The 21,061-nt window shown below is 39.0% G+C and overlaps 1 protein-coding gene across 1 annotated transcript in view; it reads left to right on the plus strand.

Annotated features, from left to right (window-relative positions):
• VAV2 (vav guanine nucleotide exchange factor 2) overlaps window positions 1-20,823 on the plus strand; it is a 523,802-nt gene extending 502,979 nt beyond the window's left edge. The window contains exons 21-27 of the mRNA XM_053695707.1: window positions 1,385-1,459; window positions 2,620-2,654; window positions 6,665-6,781; window positions 7,521-7,608; window positions 7,925-8,048; window positions 16,469-16,623; window positions 20,474-20,823. Coding sequence (XP_053551682.1) covers window positions 1,385-1,459; window positions 2,620-2,654; window positions 6,665-6,781; window positions 7,521-7,608; window positions 7,925-8,048; window positions 16,469-16,623; window positions 20,474-20,521 — 642 coding nt within the window. The 3' untranslated portion in view covers window positions 20,522-20,823. The remainder of the gene's footprint in view (window positions 1-1,384; window positions 1,460-2,619; window positions 2,655-6,664; window positions 6,782-7,520; window positions 7,609-7,924; window positions 8,049-16,468; window positions 16,624-20,473) is intronic.
• The last annotated feature ends 238 nt before the right edge of the window (window positions 20,824-21,061 follow it).

The raw sequence follows: 21,061 nt of genomic DNA on the forward strand, positions 1-21,061 counted from the left end.
AATATCTTACCTTTTTTACATAGAGATGTTCAGATGATATTTACTAGTCAACCTTTTACAGATGTGCTGCATCACTTTCAAGTGCTTCATAGTTTGGGTATTGTCCTTTTAAAACAGTTACAAAAAACAACTTTCCAATTTATTTTTACCATCAAATTTGCTTTGTTCTGTTGGTTTTCTTTGTTGAAAGCTAAACCTAAGTAGGCTCATATGCAAATTTCTAAGCCCTTGTAGGCCGCCTCTTATCTCAGTGCATTTTGACAGTTTTTTTTTTAGCTAGACAGCACTAGTTCATGTGTGCCATATAGATAACATTGTGCTCCCACAGAGTCAGCACTGATTGGCTAAAATGAAAGTCTGTCTAAAGAACTGAGATAAGGGGGTAGTCTGCAAAGCCTTATATACAAGGTAATCACACACAGCCCCCAGCTCACCCTATCTGCCTGTCAATCACACACATACACAAACAGCCCCCTGTTCACCCTACCTGCCTCTCCCTCTCACACACACAGCCCCCTGTTCACCCTACCTGCCCTACACACACACAGCCCCCTGCTAACCCTACCTGCCCTACACACACACAGCCCCCTGCTAACCCTACCTGCCCTAAACACACACCCATCATACATCCCCCAGATCACCCTATCTGCCTCTCCCTCTCACACACACAGCCCCCTGTTCACCCTACCTGCCTCTCCCTCTCACACACACAGCCCCCTGTTCACCCTACCTGCCTCGCCCTCTCACACACACAGCCCCCTGCTAACCCTACCTGCCCTACACACACACCCATCACACATCCCCCAGATCACCCTATCTGCTCCTCTCACACAAACAGTAAGGGCAGTGATAGGAAGCATCCCATTTCACCTAGGGCTATTTTTTAAGTTTATAATCATTGTTATTATTATTAATAATAGTAATAATAATAATATGCACTAGAGCGTCCCTTTAATCCCTATTTTGTATGTTACTAAAAGCCAAGGAGTTAAGAACTGTGTTTTGTGAGTTACCTTCAGTTGCTTACCTGCATTAGGGTGGCCAGCAGGTCATGTAATGACACTTAGGTGTATTATAGTAACCACTAGCAAATGTATTTTTTTTTTTTTGGGGGGGGGGCGCAAGTAGCTGGTCTTGCCTAGGGCGCAAAATAGTCTAGCACCAGCCCTGCGACACATATAGGTATAATTAGGTACAAACCTGGTGCCCATGTCCGTTCCACTGATCTATAGAATTGGTTTTCATACCAGAATTTTTTTTTTTGTCAAATATAAATGTTATACCTTTCAAAATGAAGTCTAATTATGTAGCAAGGAGCTGATCATCCTTACTTAATATACTTGTAACTGCCACAAGCCCTTTATCCTTATTTTTGTCCCCGCAGGGAAGGCTGTTGCTGACAAAGAAATCTGGTTATTTTCCCAGCTGTTCGGTGAAGCCGTGTCCTGTGGACAGCAGGGTGAGTGCCACGTGTAGGGAATACAAATCTATTTTATGTTAATATTTTACATCATTATTCATTTATTTTCTGTTTAAAGGGACATGGACAAGTCAACCTTACAATTTACTCCTGTGATCAAATTTATTATCAAATTTACCTATGGTTCTGGTTATCCTTTGTTCCACGAGAGCATACTGAGATAGGCACTATACAAGAGCAATAATAAAAACAATGTTATACAAATAGTGCTTGAAATAGGCTAGAACACCAGCACCACTATGCATAAGCAGTAAAGTGTAAAAAGTCCCATTGCTATTATTTACCCATGTAGTACATTAGTAGGAAGTGAACAACATCCCTAGAAATGCGTTGCGCACAAACATGCACTGTTATTTTCAAAATCAGTTTGAATGTTAAAGGAGCGTTCCAGCTAAAACATTTTCGCACTACAAGTGTTAGCAAAAAAAGCATCTAGTACATGCTAGCACTATTTTTAGTAAGAGCTTTACTGGGCAAATCATGCATGTGAAGTATATCTAAATATGCGCCAGAATTTTGAGCACTGTGTCTGCTCAGAGAACCAACAGCACATTGTATTGTGTTGTAGATCATATGATAATATATATTATATGATACAAGACACAGGTGTCACTAGAAGCTAGGGTTGCCATATTGCCGCTTTAAGAGAAGACACTTATGAAAAATACATGTGTCAGGGTTCTTATAATGGACATTATGCAAACATTTCCTTAAACAGCCCCTGACATGTATTTTTCATAAGTGTCCTCCCTTAAAGCTGCAATATGGCAACCCTAGTCTGAGCATACAAGCTGTTTAAAATGCTGGTGCATTGCACATATCTAGATATGCTTCAAGTGCACGTGCACAGTGAAAGCTTTTTCTGAATTAACTATAACTAATTTTTTTGCAAATGCATGTGTATTGGAAAAGTGTTTCTATTCATTTTGGATGGAATATACCTTTAACTGTTTTCAAGCAAAAAAATAAATATTGTGCTTTTTCATATGCCTGATGAAATGTTTTAGAGTTGATGCCATTTTGGTGCAAATTTGAATGATTGTTTTCAAATGTCTGGTGGTCCCAGTACAGACCTGTTTGTTAAATGTTATTTATATGATTTTATTGATTGACTCTAATAATTCTCTATCTCACTACAGCCCATGAATCGCACAGAATACAGCAAACACCCATGGTATGTATGAAGGTTTCTATAATGCATTAATAAATATCTATGGACAATACGCTAGTTTCTATACCAGCTGTTTCAGTTTTTGTTTTAAACAATTTGACCAGTATTCACTAAGCTTTGGTAAGACTATACATGAATGTCAAGGATATCACAGCTTAAAGGGACATGAAACCCCACATTTTTTATTTCATGATTCAGATAGAGAATACTATTTTAAACAACTTTCCAATTTACTTCTATTATCAAATTTGTTTAATTCTCTTGGTATCATTTGTTGATGGAGCAGCAATGCACTACTGGTTTCTAACTGAACACATGAGTGAGCCAATGACAATCGATATATATATATATATATATATATATATAGCCACCAATCAGCAGCTAGTACCTAGGTTCTTTACTGCGCGTACCTAGATAAACCCTTCAACAAAGGATAACAAGAGAATGAAGCAAATTAAATAATATAAGTATATTGGAAAGTTGTTTAAAATTGTATTCTCTATCTAAATCATGAATGTCTAATTATGATTTTACTGTCCCTTTAATGACACTATTGGCTAAATTGCTCATTGCACGACGTACCAGCAAACTGCAGGGGCAAATGTCATGTTGCTGTGCTTTTTATTCTATACTCATAGCATATTCTCAACCTATAGTGTAAAACATAGAATAATGCAAGGGAAATTTAAAGTTCAAAATGTAATGCCAAAGTCAATGTTTGTCTATTTTTTTTATCTTTATTTTTTTATTTGACACAAGACGCAAATGAGCATCAGTGTAGCCAGCGCTGTTTTGTCTGCCCCATAAGCTAAACATAGTGCGCGTCCGCTGCTCTGCATTACAGTGCATTTTTAAAAACTAAATAAAATAAAGTTTTTTTGCAGTAGGTGGCAGCATGGACCAGCTAAACCGTCTCTTAAAAATGTTCAGGAAGAGGTGGATGTAAACTTTCTGTAGTCTGTGCTGCAATAGTTACAAAACATTACTGTAAAAAAATAGATTTGCTGCCTCTTTAACCCTTTGAGTGCTAAGCAGAATTTTATTTTTTTTCTGTTTTTCACTATTTAAAAATAAATTTGACTTTTTCCCCCCCAGATTCCCAAGACTATTGGAAAGGTTAGACGATTACCTTTCCAACGGTGGGTCTTGGGGGTCTGTAGCTGCTTAGATGCCTGAGATACAGGCTTCTAAGCAGCATGCCTCCTTTCCCTATACTTTGTATTGGTAGTTTTAAATATAGTTGCACAGTGACGTCATCACGTTATTGCGCGTGACATCACCGCACGTAACGGAAAGCCCCGGCGATGCCTTTCATTATACAGGCCCGATCACCGGGGTCGGAGTCGGTGGGAGCCCCCAGATTGCTCAAAAGGTGGTTGAGTGCTAGCGACGGCTCTAAACCGTCACCGCACGTAACGGGAAGCCCCGGTGATGCCTGTCACTATACAGGCCCGAACGCCGGGGTGGGAGTCGGTGGGAGCCCCCAGATTGCTCAAAATGTGGTTGAGTGCTAGCGACGGCCCTGAGCTGTCACAAACAATATCTGCCTCATACTTTAGGTTCTGAAGTCACCACTTATTCCCTTGCTCTGAGATCCACCTTTAACAGAGCAGAGAGTCAAAACCTACTGCAGCAAGTCTATCTTCTCAAAGCACTTTAGGAATATAGTCCAGTAGAGCACAGTCCAATTTTTTTTATTTATTATGACATATTCATTTTTCAATAAATAAAATGTTTAATTATCCACAGCTTCAAAGGTAAATAGACATGAAACACCAACTTTTTCTTTCATGATTTTCCTTTCCTTTGTTGAAGAAGCAGCAACCCACTACTGGGAGCTAGCTGAACGCATTGGGTGAACCACTAACATGAGGCATATATGTGCAACCACAAATCGGCAGGTTCTGAGCATACCTAGGTATCCTTTTCAACAATGAATACCAAGCGAACATAAATTATATAATATAAATACATTTTAAAAGTTGTTTAAAATCGCATGCTCTATCTGAATCATAAAATAAAAAATTGTGTTTCATGTCCCTTTAAAATGATCTATGAGTTTCAAAGGATGCAGTAGTAATTTTGTAAAAGCAGATTCCTTAGTGACTTTAAAATATAGGGCCCAATTCTCCAAAAACTGGCAGCATGAAAAGAATTATCACAAAACTTTCACATGGACAGCCCTCAATTAGTTGCCAAAATAACAGTCCTGAAGCTCGCTGCAACAGAGAATCTTGCAGAGGAGAGAGAATGTGACATTTCACTCTGCGGTGAGAATATTTTGTTATGAAGCAAATTCTCATCAAATTACTTTCATTTGCATTTGCTTCTAGTTTGGTATACACATTTTTTTTTATTGGTATAAAAAGTTGCGTATTTTGAGACCTTTTAGTGAGAGAAGATTGAAACTTCACATGTAAAATGCTTAGAGAATAGACTATTATGTAATCTTCAGACATGCCCAGGAAATGCCCTCTTTCACCCTTAAGACTGGATCACCTCTAGGGATCAATAAAATAAGCAATGTTTAACTGTTTATTGATCAGAGGTAACTAAATTACCTTTTTTTCCACTACCAATTGTGAATTATGCTAGGGGTTTTATAGAGATTAGAGTTTTTACATTGTTTAATTGCATATGTTATTATAAAGTGCATTCATCTTTTACACAATTATATGCATAAATCCTCAATGAAAGATCTCTTAGGATACTATATACTCCTTACCCTAGGCTTTAGTGCTATATATATCCCAACTAAATTCATAGATTTACCATACTTAGGTTTTTTTCCTTAACATATATTTTTCACTTCCAAATATTAGGTATATATGTATATTTTAAACAAATCTTAACAGTGTATCATTGTTTAATATGTATATTTTTATCATGTGTGTTTTTTACACAATTTACACAATTGTACCTTTAGAATTGCAAATGTAGTTGTGCCACAAAGGTTGAATGTGTTTAATCAGACCACATGTGTTATGATTGGTCTAGATGGACAACTCTGTTTGCAATTTATTTCCTGTAGGTACACCTGTTTCCAAGCTCTGATAAAGTGCCCTTGAGGCATGAAACGCGTCAGCTGCAGTACCTGTTTGCTGTGCCCTTTTGATCTTTTAATAGATATATTCCATAAAATGGACGTTATAACTTTATAATCCTCTCCTAATTCACTTGAAACTGAAACCGCTACTTTGTTGCCATGCCCCATTTCAGCCCACTCATGATTTTACACTAGAAAAATAAAGTAGTCTTTGAACTTGGGCATTGTATTGTATGTTACATTTTACCGCATCATTTAAATTAGCATTTTGCTGTGTACCTCTCATAGAGATAGCACTGCGCACTATTAATAAAGTTTTTACTGTGTAATTTAATTACGATTTTTACATTGCACTTGCAAGCTACATACAACCCCAAATTTTTCTTACATGATTCTTATAGAGGGTACAATTTTAAACAACTTTCCAATTTACTTGTATTATCAAATTTGCGCTTTGTCTTCTTGGAATCAATTGTTGAAGAAGCAGAAACTCACTAAAGCAATCTAGCTGAACACATCGCCAATGATAACAGGCATATATGTGAAACTACCAATCACCACCTATCTCCCAGTATTCCTAGGTATGCTTTTAAATAAAGGATACCAAGAGAATAAAGTAAATTGCATAATAGAAAAAATTGGAAAGTTGATTGTATTCTCTATCTAAATCATGATAGAATATTTTTGCGTTTCATGTCCCTTTAAACTGCTTTTTTTAAACTTACCATTATACTGTAATATATATCTCTCCTTCAGCAGCTCTGAGTTTAATATTTGCCTTTAAAGAATCATATTGCACTGACAACTCTTTTTAGAGAATCTCGCCTGAGCAGAGAGCTTTTGAGAGAATCGGGCACACACACTCTACCTTTTCATGACTATTTGAGTGTATATACAAAATGTGCTTTGTAATTTCTGTTAGAAGAGTTTTGTCTAAAATTCTCACTTTCTTAAACACCTCTTACAGGTTTGCTGGGAACATGGAAAGGCCGCAAGCTGATAACTACCTAAAACCTCATGTCAATGGAACATACCTGATACGAGAAAGACCAGCAGAGGCCGAGCGCTTTGCAATTAGCATCAAGTATGTAACAACTTAAATAAAACTCAAATCCTTCCTAGTGGGATGGACAACTTAGGTTGTAGACACAACCTGTAGACGCTCCGATAAGTGTACCAACCGCATCCTCTCATCCTTGGCTACTCACTTGTCCAACTGACAAGTAAAGTTTAGAGTATCTAAATGCTCTCTCATGGCTAACACAGCAGTCGCTCTTAGTGACCTGAGGGGTCCAGCAACAATCTTGGCAATATTTACAAAAATGTCACTTGCTGGAGACTCAAGCGATATAGCTGAAAGGAAATGCTTCCCTCAGACACTGTACCCCAGATTCCACAAACTCAACCTGAGTCTAAGTTGTAAAATCAGTATACTTTACTGAACACAACATGCACATTTTATACGGAATGCATTTTGTTATCCCAGTTAATATGCATGCTAAAGACTTGTAAAAGAACCAGTAACGATTAAACAAATACAACTCCCAATCCAGCTGTCTCTAACAGAAAGGGATTTCCACTTTGTTCCTTTGATGTGAGATAAAAATGCAAAAAATGCAACTGACATTGTCAGATGCCATTGAGTCTGTTAGTAGGGTCATTAATCCAGCAATATATATCTGCACACATCTGAAAATCCCCCAGTATACAGAATATTTCACAAACTATTACTATAAGATAGAAGTCACACCTGGCATTTCTAATATTTTATCCACTGACTTTGTGGGGGTGCAAGACCTCATATTTTTTGTTTTTGTTTTCAGATTCAATGATGAAGTTAAACACATAAAGGTTGTGGAGAAAGATAACTGGATCCACATAACAGAAGCAAAAAAGTTTGAAAGCCTATTGGTATGTCTGTTGCTGTGAATGCAAACACTATACCATTATTACATTTATTTAGTAACATCTGTCAAACAAAGGTGCCCATAATGTATGAGGAATTATAACTCGTTTATTCTATAAAATGTATGTTTCTTGCAGTTTAGCTAGGCCACAAAATGATTCTGATGATACTTAAAAGTATTTTTTTAAGTACCTTTTAATTTTTCTAAAATGCAGATTTTTAATTTATTGGTAAGATGTTTTTTTTGTTTATTTAGAAGTTTTCATGTTATATTAATTTTTGTTTAGCGAAATACAACTTTAACTGTTCTGTTTCCTACAGGAGCTAGTGGAATATTACCAAACGCATTCTTTAAAGGAAAGCTTCAAACAACTAGACACTACTCTGAAATACCCGTACAAGCTGCGGAGTGGCTCGAGTTCACGACCTGCTACACGATCCCCAGGTAAGAAGAGCTATTTGCTTAACGGGTTCGCTTAATCTCTAGTCTTGCACAGAACCATATTCATCTTTAAGTAATGTGTACATTCTGCAATATCTTTGCTCTGGTTAGTACATTAATTTCTCTAGCTACAGTGGTGGATTTAATGCAGGTAAATAGTACTTATTTAGGCAGGTGAAGGTTTCATATTTACAGGGGTATAATATTTTTCTAACTTACTAAGATCTATGCCCAAGACAGAAATAAAAATTGAGGAACAGCAGATTTTGGGGTCTATCTTCAAAAATGTATCATGATTGGTTTATTGCTTTTCTAGACACAGTGTGTAAGTTAAAGGTGGTATTTACTACATTACATAGTGACTGAATGTTTATCATGTTAGTTACTTACAGAATAGACCTTTGTTGGAACAATTTATATTCATTTTATCCTTTATTATTCTAAATCCCAACTCAGTAGTGTATACGTCTTAATCTGGTGTATTTATAGACATGGCCATAGTCCACATCCAAGGATCCACATCTATATAGTCACTCATTGCATTTTCCCTAAAATATCCAAAGAACCCTACTTATTAATTTGTTCACCTATAAAATCTAAGGGTACAAACCTATGTGACCACCCAAAGCTTTTACCCATAGCTCTTCAAAAAGACGACCCCCCCCCCCCCTAATTTTACCAGGTAACAGCATCACCTGCCTTCAGCCTCTTTCTGGTCACAGCAACAGGGTATTTTTCTTCTCCAGTTTCTTGGGTTTATGGGCTATTGTGGTCCATGTTTTGCAGTGAGAAGAGGGTTTATCACTTTGGGAATTTGGGGGAATGTAAAATTCCACTAAAGTAATTTAAAGCGGCAGTAGCTGTGTTAACCCAGTGTGGCAAAGCATTTATTTTGTATTATAAAACTGCATAAGGGCAGGATACCAGGATACTGCAAACAAATTCTTAAAGGGACATAAAACCCCAAAATTATTTTTCATGATTCAGATAGACCATACAATTTAAACAATTTACTTTTCAAAATTTGCTTAATTCCATTATTATCGATTATTACAGGGAGCTTGCTGAACACATTAGGTGATCCATTGACAAGAGGTATATAGGTGCAGCTAGAACCCAGTAATGTGTCGGTGCACCTGAGCCTACCTAGATATTCTTTTCAACAAAGGATACCAAGAGAACAAAGCAAATTAGATAATAGAAGTCAGCTAGAATGATGATTATAATTGTGTGCTCTATTGGAATCATGAAAGAACCATTTTGTGTTTTTTATGTCCCTTTAATAAAATCTGTAAGCGGCGACCCATAAGGTATTTAATCACAGTTGTTCTGCATGAGAAATGATTCCTTTAATTCTGTTGCTTTGTTTTTGAGATATTTTGCTTCTACCTTTATGTTTTCTCTGACCTCTTTGCAGCTTCCTGTGCTTCCTACAACTTTTCTTTTCTCAGTCCTCAGGGCCTCAATTTTCCTTGTCAGAACCCGTCCTCTCCCTTCTGGTCAGGTACTGTTGCTCTTTTCTGCGTTACAGTCTCACGGTTCTATGCTTTTTGGCACCTGCATGGGGTGCGTCACACACAGTCTCATTTATAGCAATAAGAGGACATTAAACCACCACTTTTGTGTAAAACGTGTGTTTGTCCCACGCTCCCTAACATTGCCACAAAGCTCCCCACGCTCTCTAAAGATGCCAAAGAGCTCCCCACACTCCCTAAAGATGCCACAAAGCTCCCCACGCTCCCTAAAGATGCCACAAAGCTCCCCACGCTCCCTAAAGATGCCACAAAACTCCCCACACTCCCTAAAGATGCCACAAAGCTCCCCACACTCCTTAAAGATGCCAAAGAGCTCCCCACACTCCCTAAAGATTCCACAAAGCTCCCCATGCTCTCTAAAGATGCAACAAAGCTCCCCACGCTCCCTAAAGATGCCACAAAGCTACCCACGCTCCCTAAAGATGCCACAAAACTCCCCACACTCCCTAAAGATGCCACAAAGCTCCCCACACTCCCTAAAGATGCCAAAGAGCTCCCCACGCTCCCTAAAGATTCCACAAAGCTCCCCATGCTCTCTAAAGATGCCACAAAGCTCCCCATGCTATCTAAAGATGCAACAAAGCTCCCCATGCTCTCTAAAGATGCCACAAAGCTCCCCATGCTCTCTAAAGATGCCAAAGAGCTCCCCACACTCCCTAAAGATTCCACAAAGCTCCCCACGCTCCCTAAAAATGCCACAAAGCTCCCCACGCTCCCTAAAGATGCCAAAGAGCTCCCCACGCTCCCTAAAGATGCCACAAAGCTCCCCACGCTCCCTAAAGATGCCACAAAGCTCCCCACGCTCCCTAAAGATTCCACAAAGCTCCCCACGCTCCCTAAAGATGCCACAAAGCTCCCCACGCGCCCTAAAGATGCCACAAAGCTCCCCACGCTCCCTAAAGATGCCAAAGAGCTCCCCACGCTCCCTAAAGATTCCACAAAGCTCCCCACACTCCCTAAAGATTCCACAAAGCTCCCCACGCTCCCTAAAGATGCCACAAAGCTCCCCACACTCCCTAAAGATGCCACAAAGCTCCCCACACTCCTTAAAGCGGCCACAAAACTCCCCACACTCCCTAAAGATTCCACAAAGCTCCCCACGCTCCCTAACATCGTCACAAAGCTCCCCACACTCCCTAAAGATTCCACAAAGCTCCCCACGCTCCCTAAAGATGCCAAAGAGCTCCCCACGCTCCCTAAAGATGCCACAAAGCTCCCCACACTCCCTAAACCAGCCACAAAACTCCCTAAAGATGCCACAAAGCTCCCCACGCTCCCTAAAGATGCCAAAAAGCTCCCAACGCTCCCTAAAGATTCCAAAAAGCTCCCCACACGCCCTAAAGAAGCCAAAGAGCTCCCCACACTCCTAAAAGACGCCAAAAACCTCCCCACACTCCCTTAAAACACCACAAAGCTTCCCACACTCCCCAAAGATGCAAAAGTTCTCCCCATGCTTCTTGAAGATGCTAAAAAGCTCCCCACACTCCCTAAGGAAGCCGAAGAGTTCCCCACACTCCCTAAGGAAGCCAAAGATCTCCCCACACTCCCTAAAAATGCCAAAAGATTCCCCATGCTACCTAAAGATGCCAAAGAGCTCCCCACGCTCCCTAAAAATGCTAAAAAGCTGCCCACACTCCCTAAAGGCACCACACAGCTTCCCACACCCCCTAAAGAAGCCGAATAGCTCCCCACGCTCCCTAAAGACGCCACAAAGCTCCCCACACTCCCTAAAGATGCCAAAGTGCTCCCCTTGCTCCCTAAAGACGCCAATAAGCTCTCCTCACTCCCTAAAGATGTCTCAAAGCTCCCAAGGCTCCCAAAAGATGCCAAAAAGCTTCCCACACTCCCTAAAGAAGCCAAAGAGCTCCTCACGCTCCCAAAAGCTGCCAAAAAGCTCCCCACATTCCTTTAAGATGCCACAAAGCTCCCCTCACTCCCCAAAGATGCCAAAGAGCTCCCTAAAGATGCTAAAATGCTTCCCACACTCCCTGAAGATGCTAAAACGCTCCCCACACTCCCTAAAAGACACCACAAAGCTTCCCAAAGAGCTCCCCAAGCTTCCTAAAGATGCCAAAAAGTTCCCCATGCTCCCTAAAGATGCCAAAGAGCTCCCCATGCTCCCTAAAGATGCCAAAAAGTTCCCCATGCTTCCTAAAGATGCTAAAAAGTTTCCCACACTCCCTAAAGACACCACAAAGCTTCCCACACTCCCTAAAGACACCACAAAGTTTCCCACACTCCCTAAAGACACCACAAAGCTTCCCACACTCCCTAAGGACACCACAAAGCTTCCTACACTCCCTAAGGACACCACAAAGCTTCCCACACTCCCTAAGGACACCACAAAGCTTCCCACACTCCCTAAGGACACCACAAAGCTTCCCACACTCCCTAAAGAAGCCAAAGAGCTCCCCACACTCCTTAAAGATTCCACAAAGCTCCCCACACTCCCTTATGACGCCAATTTGCTTTTTGGTCTCTCAAGGGATAAGCTGATTTTTACGCAGAACCAAGAGATTTTTAATGTGCCCTTAAGAAACACACATTATCTATTGTCTCCTATAATTTCGTTTTTACATAAATTAAAAGAACTATTCATAAATACCGGCATTCAATTATCAGAAAAGCTTAACAACCTATTTAAAAACACATTCATTTAAAGGGATATGAACCCTCCATTTTTCTTGCATGATTCAGATAGCGTGTAAACTTTTTTTAAAAAAAAAGATTTTCCAAATTCTTTCTATTATTAAATTTTCAGAGGTTTTTTATCCTTTGTTGAAAAGCAGGTAGGTAGACTCAGGAGCATGCATGTGTCTGCAGCACTATATGGCAGCAGTCTTACATGCTTTTAACAATGTTATTAGGATTGCCGGGTATCCAGTATTCAGCCAGACAGTCTAGTATGTTAGCAAGCTGTCCTGTAAAATCTTCACAGAAATACTTTCCAGTCTCTGAGTGTTAGCTAATTGTAAAAAGCCTCAATGCATTACAAATATGGAGCGGAAAAAAGTAAGGGGCAGTCAAGGGGGAGAAATCCCCACAGTTTACATGAGCCACTGACAACCAGAGAGGTACAATTATTCATTTATCTCTTGCTGGCAGCAAGGGATAAAATAACTGCTTAGTTGTGAATTGTATACATGGTAGGATCTAGAGTGGAGGGTCTAAGGTAGAACTTTGGGTAAGGGGACGCTGTGCGAACCCCACAGCCCGTTATGTGCAGTTACCTACAGGTTATCCACTATTGTTATGGCAGGGGCGTATTAAGGCATAGGCCAACAAGGCCGGTGCCTAGGGCAGCAGATTTTTAAGGGGCAGCAGAATTTTGAGTCCCTAGGGCCACTCTACTGAACTCAGGCTGGCCCGGCTATTGCTATCCTATGGGATTGTATGTGGGTGCGCATGACGTGGTGACAGTGGAGGCGGAGCTCATTTGTGCAGCCTGGCCTGGACTGAGAGGGAATGCAGTATTCTTCCTGGCTCCACCTTGTGATTGAGACTCACACAGACTACACCGTGACCACTGTGAAACAGCATATGCCTTTCTCCCTTCAATACATCTTCATTAAGCATTAAAATACTTAAACGGATTAGTCACTAAATACTTGTACATTTACTGTTTGTCTATCTGTCATACATGCGAAGAATAAGTATTTATTGCTGAATCTATACAACTATGTGACTTAAAACACAACTGAAAATATGTTGTATACATTTAATACATTCAGAAACAATACAAGTATATACTTTATTATGATTGTATCATGGGACTTTATCCCCTAGGATACAATTCCTAAACCTATCATAACTACTGTTGTATTTTTTAAGTACTTTTAAAGGCCAGTTTGTATATTCATTACATATTTATCCAAGCAGATATTTTGCTTAAATAACTGTCAATCACCAAAGAAGATGTTTAAGGTTAAACAACTACCTACTGACAAACTATCATACAGTGAAGGATATTTTTTTCTGATATAAACACTTTAATCATCTGACTTGCAAAATAATGTCTATATATATATGTGTGTGTGTGTGTGACCAGAGTGAATGCAAGCCCTGGTGAACATCTACTTAAAAAGACATTATTTTTTTTATTTTTTACACCCTGCCCCAAAAATATTATGTCTAAAAAAAGGCCTTAAACCTGGGGTGGGGGGGGCAGCAGAATTTTGAGTGCCTAGGGCAGCACAAAACCTAAATACGCCCCTGTGTTATGGAGCACAGTTACAAGAATGCTAGCTGCAAGTAGTCTTTTCACAAACTGCTACCATGTAGGGCACACTTCCTACCTAGGTATGTTCTTCAATGGAGAATATCAAAAGAAAAAAAATACATTTAATAATAAAAGTAAATGTTTAAAATTTGAATCATTAAAGAAAATGTGGTGTTTCATGTCCCTTTAATTGTATCAGAATATACAGGCAGCATATCTCACAATCACTGCCACTGCCAGGCAGAAATATCAGTTACAGTACTGGGTAAATTGCTGGTTATACTTCAGGCTTAACATAGCACTACACTTGGGCCGTCAGCCCTATTAACAGTGCCTGGATAATATTCAGGAATTATCCATATGGTCATACACCCTCCTGTGTCATCTCATGGTTACTTCCCTTTACTCTTCTTGCCTGTTCTGTTCCTTCATATATGTTCTTTTCCACTGTTCATTGTATGTGCTCTCGGTTTTGTATTGTCATCACCTATATTACTGCTTATAAATTATTCATCTCCTGCGGAAAGACGACATTGCTCATTTCATTTTAATCTCATTTCATGTTCTAGATTTCACGGATTACTGTTCATTTTAACTTAAACAGCAGGGTCAGGCTTCCAGCTGTGGTGCCCATTGGCAGATGTTACTTGGGTATACAAAGAGAGAAGTGCTCAACCTGGGAACGAACAATAGCATAATAGCTTGTTCTATGGCTAGTTACCACCCAAGAAGCAGCCTCTTTTTCCTCAACATGTGCCTTTCACAGAGAAGAACTTTCCTGTAGGATATCAGTCTAATCCTGATTTAACAGTACAGTCCAGCCCCGAAATACCAGGCAATCCCTCTCTGAACAAGAGAAACAGCAAAACCCCAGTACGTTTTGGCCTAGTGTGGGCCTCATCAGTGAGGTGCAGCCATATCCCTCTAGGCACACTGAGCAACGGGTCCACGTCTGGATTCCAGCATCACACCTAGGGAGACTTCCCTAAGAGTCATAATTTGCATAAATAAAAAGAGAAAATCGCTCAACCTGGGAACCAGGCCATCCCTCTTTGAACAAGAGAAACGGCAAAACCCCAGACATACATTTCGGCCTTCTCTTGTTCAGAGAGGGATTGCCTGTTATTTCGGGACTGCACTGTTTAGTCAGGATCAGACTGATATGCTTCAGGAAAGTTCTTCTCTGTGAAAGGCACATGTTGAGCAAAAAGAGGCTGCTTCTTGGGTGGTAACTAGCCATAGAACAAGCTATTATGCTATTGTTCGATCCCAGGTTAAGCGCTTCTCTCTTTTTGTAGATGTTACTTGGGCCCTTTGCATATTCTCTCTACTTGTGCCCAGTGACGACTCTCTGCTGTGGAAATCTGACAAGCCCCCAAATGTTCACACTGCTCCTCTCCCTAATAGTTTAAAAGTAGTTTGGTTAAGAAATTGTTGGCCTTAATTGGCATTTATTTACTCCTTTACCTGGTCTTTATTATAAATAAACGTAAATCCCCTTAGGGGATCCCGAAGCTTACTGTTGCAGTATTGTATGTAAGGCGGTAACAGGTTTTTTTTATACCCTATTACCTGTATAGGCGTTAGGACAAGAGATATCGTTATATTGGCATCAGATCAGTGTCCTATAGGAGTACTTACCCTACTTTAAGTGTTTAGTGTTTCAGGAGAGGCAGCAGTTTTTAAATCTAATCGTTTAAACACTTATATTAGCTTAATGGCGGCATGGTCCACATCTTTATTTTAACTTAGTATTAAATGTTTTACACTGTCCCTTTAACTTACACATCTGCCGTTTTTTTTGTGTTTGACGTAGTTGAGCAAGTTTTATGGTTTGTTTTACAAACTGTCTTTAGTCAATTTCAAATTCTTACGTACAACGTTTCCCTTTCATTGTCTTCCATCAATCACGCGTATTTTGTGTAGCTGTGTACGATTTACTGTCAACTCATGTTAAATAAATGTATTTATTATGTCCTCTGCTTTGATCAGGGGCTAATACATTAACATGACACATTAGAATATAAACAGGACATGAACCCCTAAATTTTACTTTCATTATTCAGACACAGCACACAATTATAAATAACTTTCCAAGTTACTTCTTTTATCAAATTTTCTTCATTCTCTCTGTATCCTTTGAAGGAGCAGCAATACACTTCTGGGAACTAGCTGAACACAATGGGTGTTTGAATTACAAGAGGTATATATTTGTAGCCTGCAGTAGTGCATGGCTGCTTCTAAGTCTACCTACATATGCTTTTCAACAAAGTATATAAGAGAGTGAAGCAAATTAGATAATAGATGTCAAATTGCATGCTGTAGATAATTCATGAAAAAACAAATTGGGGTTTTGTGTCATTTTAACGAACCATCTATACATTGAACAATTGTATGTGTCAATGTAAGATAAAGAATCCAAACATTTATGAGCTCATAGTAACCCTTTAACAGCCGCGGCTAAACTGGGTCCTTTGGATTTGTCACTATCTGACTTGTCATGAGGATGAAATAATGTTCTTGCTAAATATTCAATAATAAATCCTCAAGCTGCTTTCTCAAGAGTGTGACAACATTGACAATACCACATAACAGTAACAGATATAACCCTAGACGGATCCTCTTTGTTTTGAATTTTAAAGCTGATTTACTTTTTTATTATCTTTCAGTGTTCACGCCCCGTCCTGTAGGGACAGCTGTCGCTAGGTACAACTTCGCTGCCCGTGATATGAGGGAGCTGTCATTGCGGGAAGGAGATATAGTTAGAATTTACAGTCGGATTGGAGGAGACCAGGGTTGGTGGAAAGGGGAAACCAATGGAAGGGTATGTATCTTTGCAAGTTAGCAAAAAATGGTGTCATTCCCTTACAGTAGCTCCAGCAATACAGTTATGCTTTAGGAAATAACATTAGTGGGGATATCTACAAGATGGTCAGGTGTATTTCCTGTAAAGGACAGCACTGTCTGATCATGTGATGCATTTTACTCAGCAATACAGTTATGATTTAGGAAATAGCATTAGTGAGGATATCTACAAGATGGTCAGGTGTATTTCCTGTAAAGGACAGCACTGTCTGATCATGTGATGCATTTTACTCAGCAATACAGTTATGATTTAGGAAATAGCATTAGTGAGGATATCTACAAGATGGTCAGGTGTATTTCCTGTAAAGGACAGCACTGTCTGATCATGTGATCAATTTTACTCAGCAATACAGTTATGATTTAGGAAATAGCATTAGTGAGGATATCTACAAGATGGGCAGGTGTATTTCCTGTAAAGGGCAGCACTGTCTGATCATGTGATCCATTTTACTCAGCAATACAGTTATGATTTAGGAAATAGCATTAGTGAGGATATCTACAAGATGGACAGGTGTATTTCCTGTAAAGGGCAGCACTGTCTGATCATGTGATGCATTTTACTCAGCAATACAGTTATGATTTAGGAAATAGCATTAGTGAGGATATCTACAAGATGGACAGGTGTATTTCCTGTAAAGGGCAGCACTGTCTGATCATGTGATGCATTTTACTAGATCTGTATTTCTGGCCATATACAAATTTCAGAACATAACTTTCTCTCCTACAGATGAGAATTTTTTGGTTGATCTGAGAACTGCTATACTATAAAACATCACAATTCACAAACTCATTTACCAAAGCTGTTCCCAGTAGGTAGTTTGGGATCTAGTGCTGCGGAATCTGTTGGCACTCTACAAATAAATGATAATAATAATATACTATTAGATATGTTCTGAATATGTAGATCACAAGATTTCCTGCAGGTGGCACTAAGTTGGTGGTTGCAAGAAAATTCTGAATAGGAAAATGTGCTCAGCTAAAATAAAAATGGTATTATGCATGAAAAAGTATTGAAGCCCAAAAATATTAAAACATTCAGGGCCGGATTACAATTGGCGCTCGTGCGCTAAACAACTCGGCCACATTAGCACATATATTACAAGTTGAAAGTAAAAGGTAGCGCATGAGGAAAAGACTGACGCGCGCTAATTTCAGGACTTCGGATTTCGCAACAGCGCCAATTTCTTCTCCACATAGGCATAGATAGATAGATACAGAGATAGATACATAGAAAGATAGATAGATACAGAGATAGATAGATAGATAGATACAGAGATAGATAGATAGATACATAGATAGATAGATGCAGGCAGGGATAGATACAGGCAGGGATAGATACAGGCAGGGATAGATACAGGCAGGGATAGATACAGGCAGGGATAGATACAGGCAGGGATAGATACAGGCAGGGATAGATACAGGCAGGGATAGATAGATAAACAGATACAGATAGATAGATAGATAGATAGATAGATAGAGAGATAGAGAGATAGAGAGATAGATAGATAGATAGATAGATACAGAGATAGATAGATAGATAGATAGATACAGGCAGGGATAGATACAGGCAGGGCAGGGATAGATAGATAGATACAGACATAGACAGACAGACATATACAGCCATAGATAGATACAGCCATAGCGCCAAGGCCTGGGGTGCACCGCCCCCATGACACCAAGGCACGAGACACGCCGCCCCAATGGTGTCAATGCCCAGGACTTCTCGACAGCACGGCACCAGGGCCCGGGATGTTCCGTCTCAATGACGCCAAGGCCCAGGACATCGATACAGTCTTTAACCCCTTAATGACCAGCGATGTACCCTGTACGTCTTTCTATGGGGGTGCAGTTTTCAATAGCACGGTCTCGCCAGGGTACGTTGCGGTAGTTAAGGAGTTAAAGACTATATTAAAGAGAGATAAAAATACAATTAGTATTGCACTATTGCTTGCATATAACTATTTGCTTAACACCTGCAAAGTTGTAGTCAGCTCCAGGGCAACAGTACTGGGAGCTAGCTGAACACATCTGGTGAGCCAATGACATGAGGCATATATGTACAATCACCAGCTAGCTCCCACTAGTACATTGCTGCTCCTCTGTCTATTTAGGTATGCTTTTTAAATGTGATAAGGGAATTTATAAGTATAATAAAATGACATGCTCTATCTGGATTATGGAAGTTTAATTTTAAAACATTTTAAAAATTGTGACTTCCATGCTCCTCTAAGGGCCAGAAAATAATGAATTGCACTATCTGAATTTTTTAATGCGGTTTTTATTATTATTTTATTAAGTTGTTTAAACAAAAGTAAAGAATAAAATATTTCATTTGTTATTTATTATAGAACACTTAAAGGGATATTCCAGCCAAAATTGGAAACCACATGGATGCATTTCGGTATTGAACAGAAACAATTTTGTAATATACATGTATTAGCAAAAATGCTTCTAATAAAAGCTATAGCTGTTTCAAAAGTGTATTTAAGTATGCACCGTGCACCAGCATTTTAAACACAGCACTTGCTCAGAGAGCCTAAGGTGCGTGTACCGCCTGGTAATGACTCAATTTGTTAATTGTTGACATGATACAAGACCCAGTGATGATTTTAGCAGCTGCATTATTTAAAATGCTCGTGCCCTGAGAATATCTAGCTATGCTGCACATGCACATGCAGAGAAATACGTTAACACTAAAACAGTATTGTAAATATGTTTCTATTCAAAGATGTAATAAATCTATGTACATTTAAATTTTGACTGGAATGTCCCTTTAAAGGGACACTAAACCCAATTTTGTTCTTTAATGGTTTAGATAGAGCAGCAATTTTAAGCAACTTTCTAATGTATTCTTATTAACAATTTTTCTTCATTCTCTTGCTATCTTTATTTGAAAAAGCAGGAATCTAAGCTAAGGAGCCAGCTTACTATTGGTTCAGCACCCTGGATAGCGTTTGCTGATTGGTAGCTTCATTTATCCATCAATCAGCAAGAGCAACCCAGTTGCTGATCAAAAAATGGGCCGTCTCCTAAGCTTAGATTCTTGCTTGTCAAATAAAGATAGCAAGAGAATGGAGAAAATTGTTACTGGGGGTAAATTAGAAAGTTGCTTAAAGGGACATAATACTCATATGCTAAATCACTTGAAACTGATGCAGTACAACTGTAAAAAGCTGACAGGAAAATATCACCTGAGCATCTCTATGTAAAAAAAGGAAGATATTTTACCTCACAATCTCCTGAGCTCAGCAGAGTAAGTTCTGTGTAAAAAGTTATACTCAGCTGCTCCCAGCTGCAGGTAAAAATAAAAAAAAAATGAAGAAATGAACTCTTACTGTGATCTCATGAGATTTGACTTAACTCTCATGAGATTTCATAGTAAGCTTCCTTTACCTGATTGGTGAAATAATATGAGAGTTCACGAGGCTCATCCCCTAAGCTGTCCCAGGACAGACACACTAAAATGCTACTTAGAAATCCTTTACAATGGGAGGTGGTTACTGAGGAACTTTTGAGGTAAAATATCTTTCTTTTTTACATAGAGATGTTCAGGAGATATTTTCTAGTCGGCTTTTTACAGCTATGCTGCATCACTTTCAAGTGTTTAAACATTTGGGTATTATGGCCCTTTAAAATTGCATGCTCTATCTGACTCGTGAAAGAAAAAAATTGTATTTAGTGTCCCTTTAAAAACAGAATCTATGAACTATGTTTGTTTTTAACTTTTGATTGCAAATTATTTTAGTATATTTCTGTTGCAATAAAGAATATCTATTATTAAGGGTTTTTTTTTTATATTTTTTTGACAGATTGGCTGGTTTCCCTCAACGTACGTAGAAGAAGAAGGAGTTCAATGATTTCAGCAAATCCCTGTTTTCCTCCCAGACTTTTCTGCACAGTTTGTTTGCACAATAGACAGACTCCGGGACTCTGCAGTATAATTCTCCAGCATTCCAGACCTTAAATATGAAAAGATCAACAAACAGTCCACTCCTTTCAAGAACTATTTGTTGACTTGATTTTTGATTTTTTTCTTCTTTCTCGCCGGTATTACTTGTATATAAGATTTATAATTCTGACAGATGGCCATCGTAAGAAAGAGGAACTCTGTGAAATGTTGGCACAGGTTGTTTTAAATGAATTAAATTCATTCCAGCTATCACTGTGTTTGTACCTTGATTTCCCCCAGAAGATTTCACCTATTTGATTCTACTGAAAGAAATACAATTTGCTTACTAAGCAGAGGCTTCATAACGTTCCTTGTTACACAAAATGTCAAATCCTGTATAAAAAAACAAAAACGCTGAGCTGCAGGGTTTATTCTCAGCTTAAAATAATGTTATGTGAAGTTTCTGTTATAATCAGGGAATCTTGTAACCAGAATATTACGTTATTGA

The sequence above is a fragment of the Bombina bombina genome, chromosome 12 (genome assembly GCF_027579735.1).
Source record: "Bombina bombina isolate aBomBom1 chromosome 12, aBomBom1.pri, whole genome shotgun sequence".
NCBI classification, from domain to species: domain Eukaryota; kingdom Metazoa; phylum Chordata; class Amphibia; order Anura; family Bombinatoridae; genus Bombina; species Bombina bombina.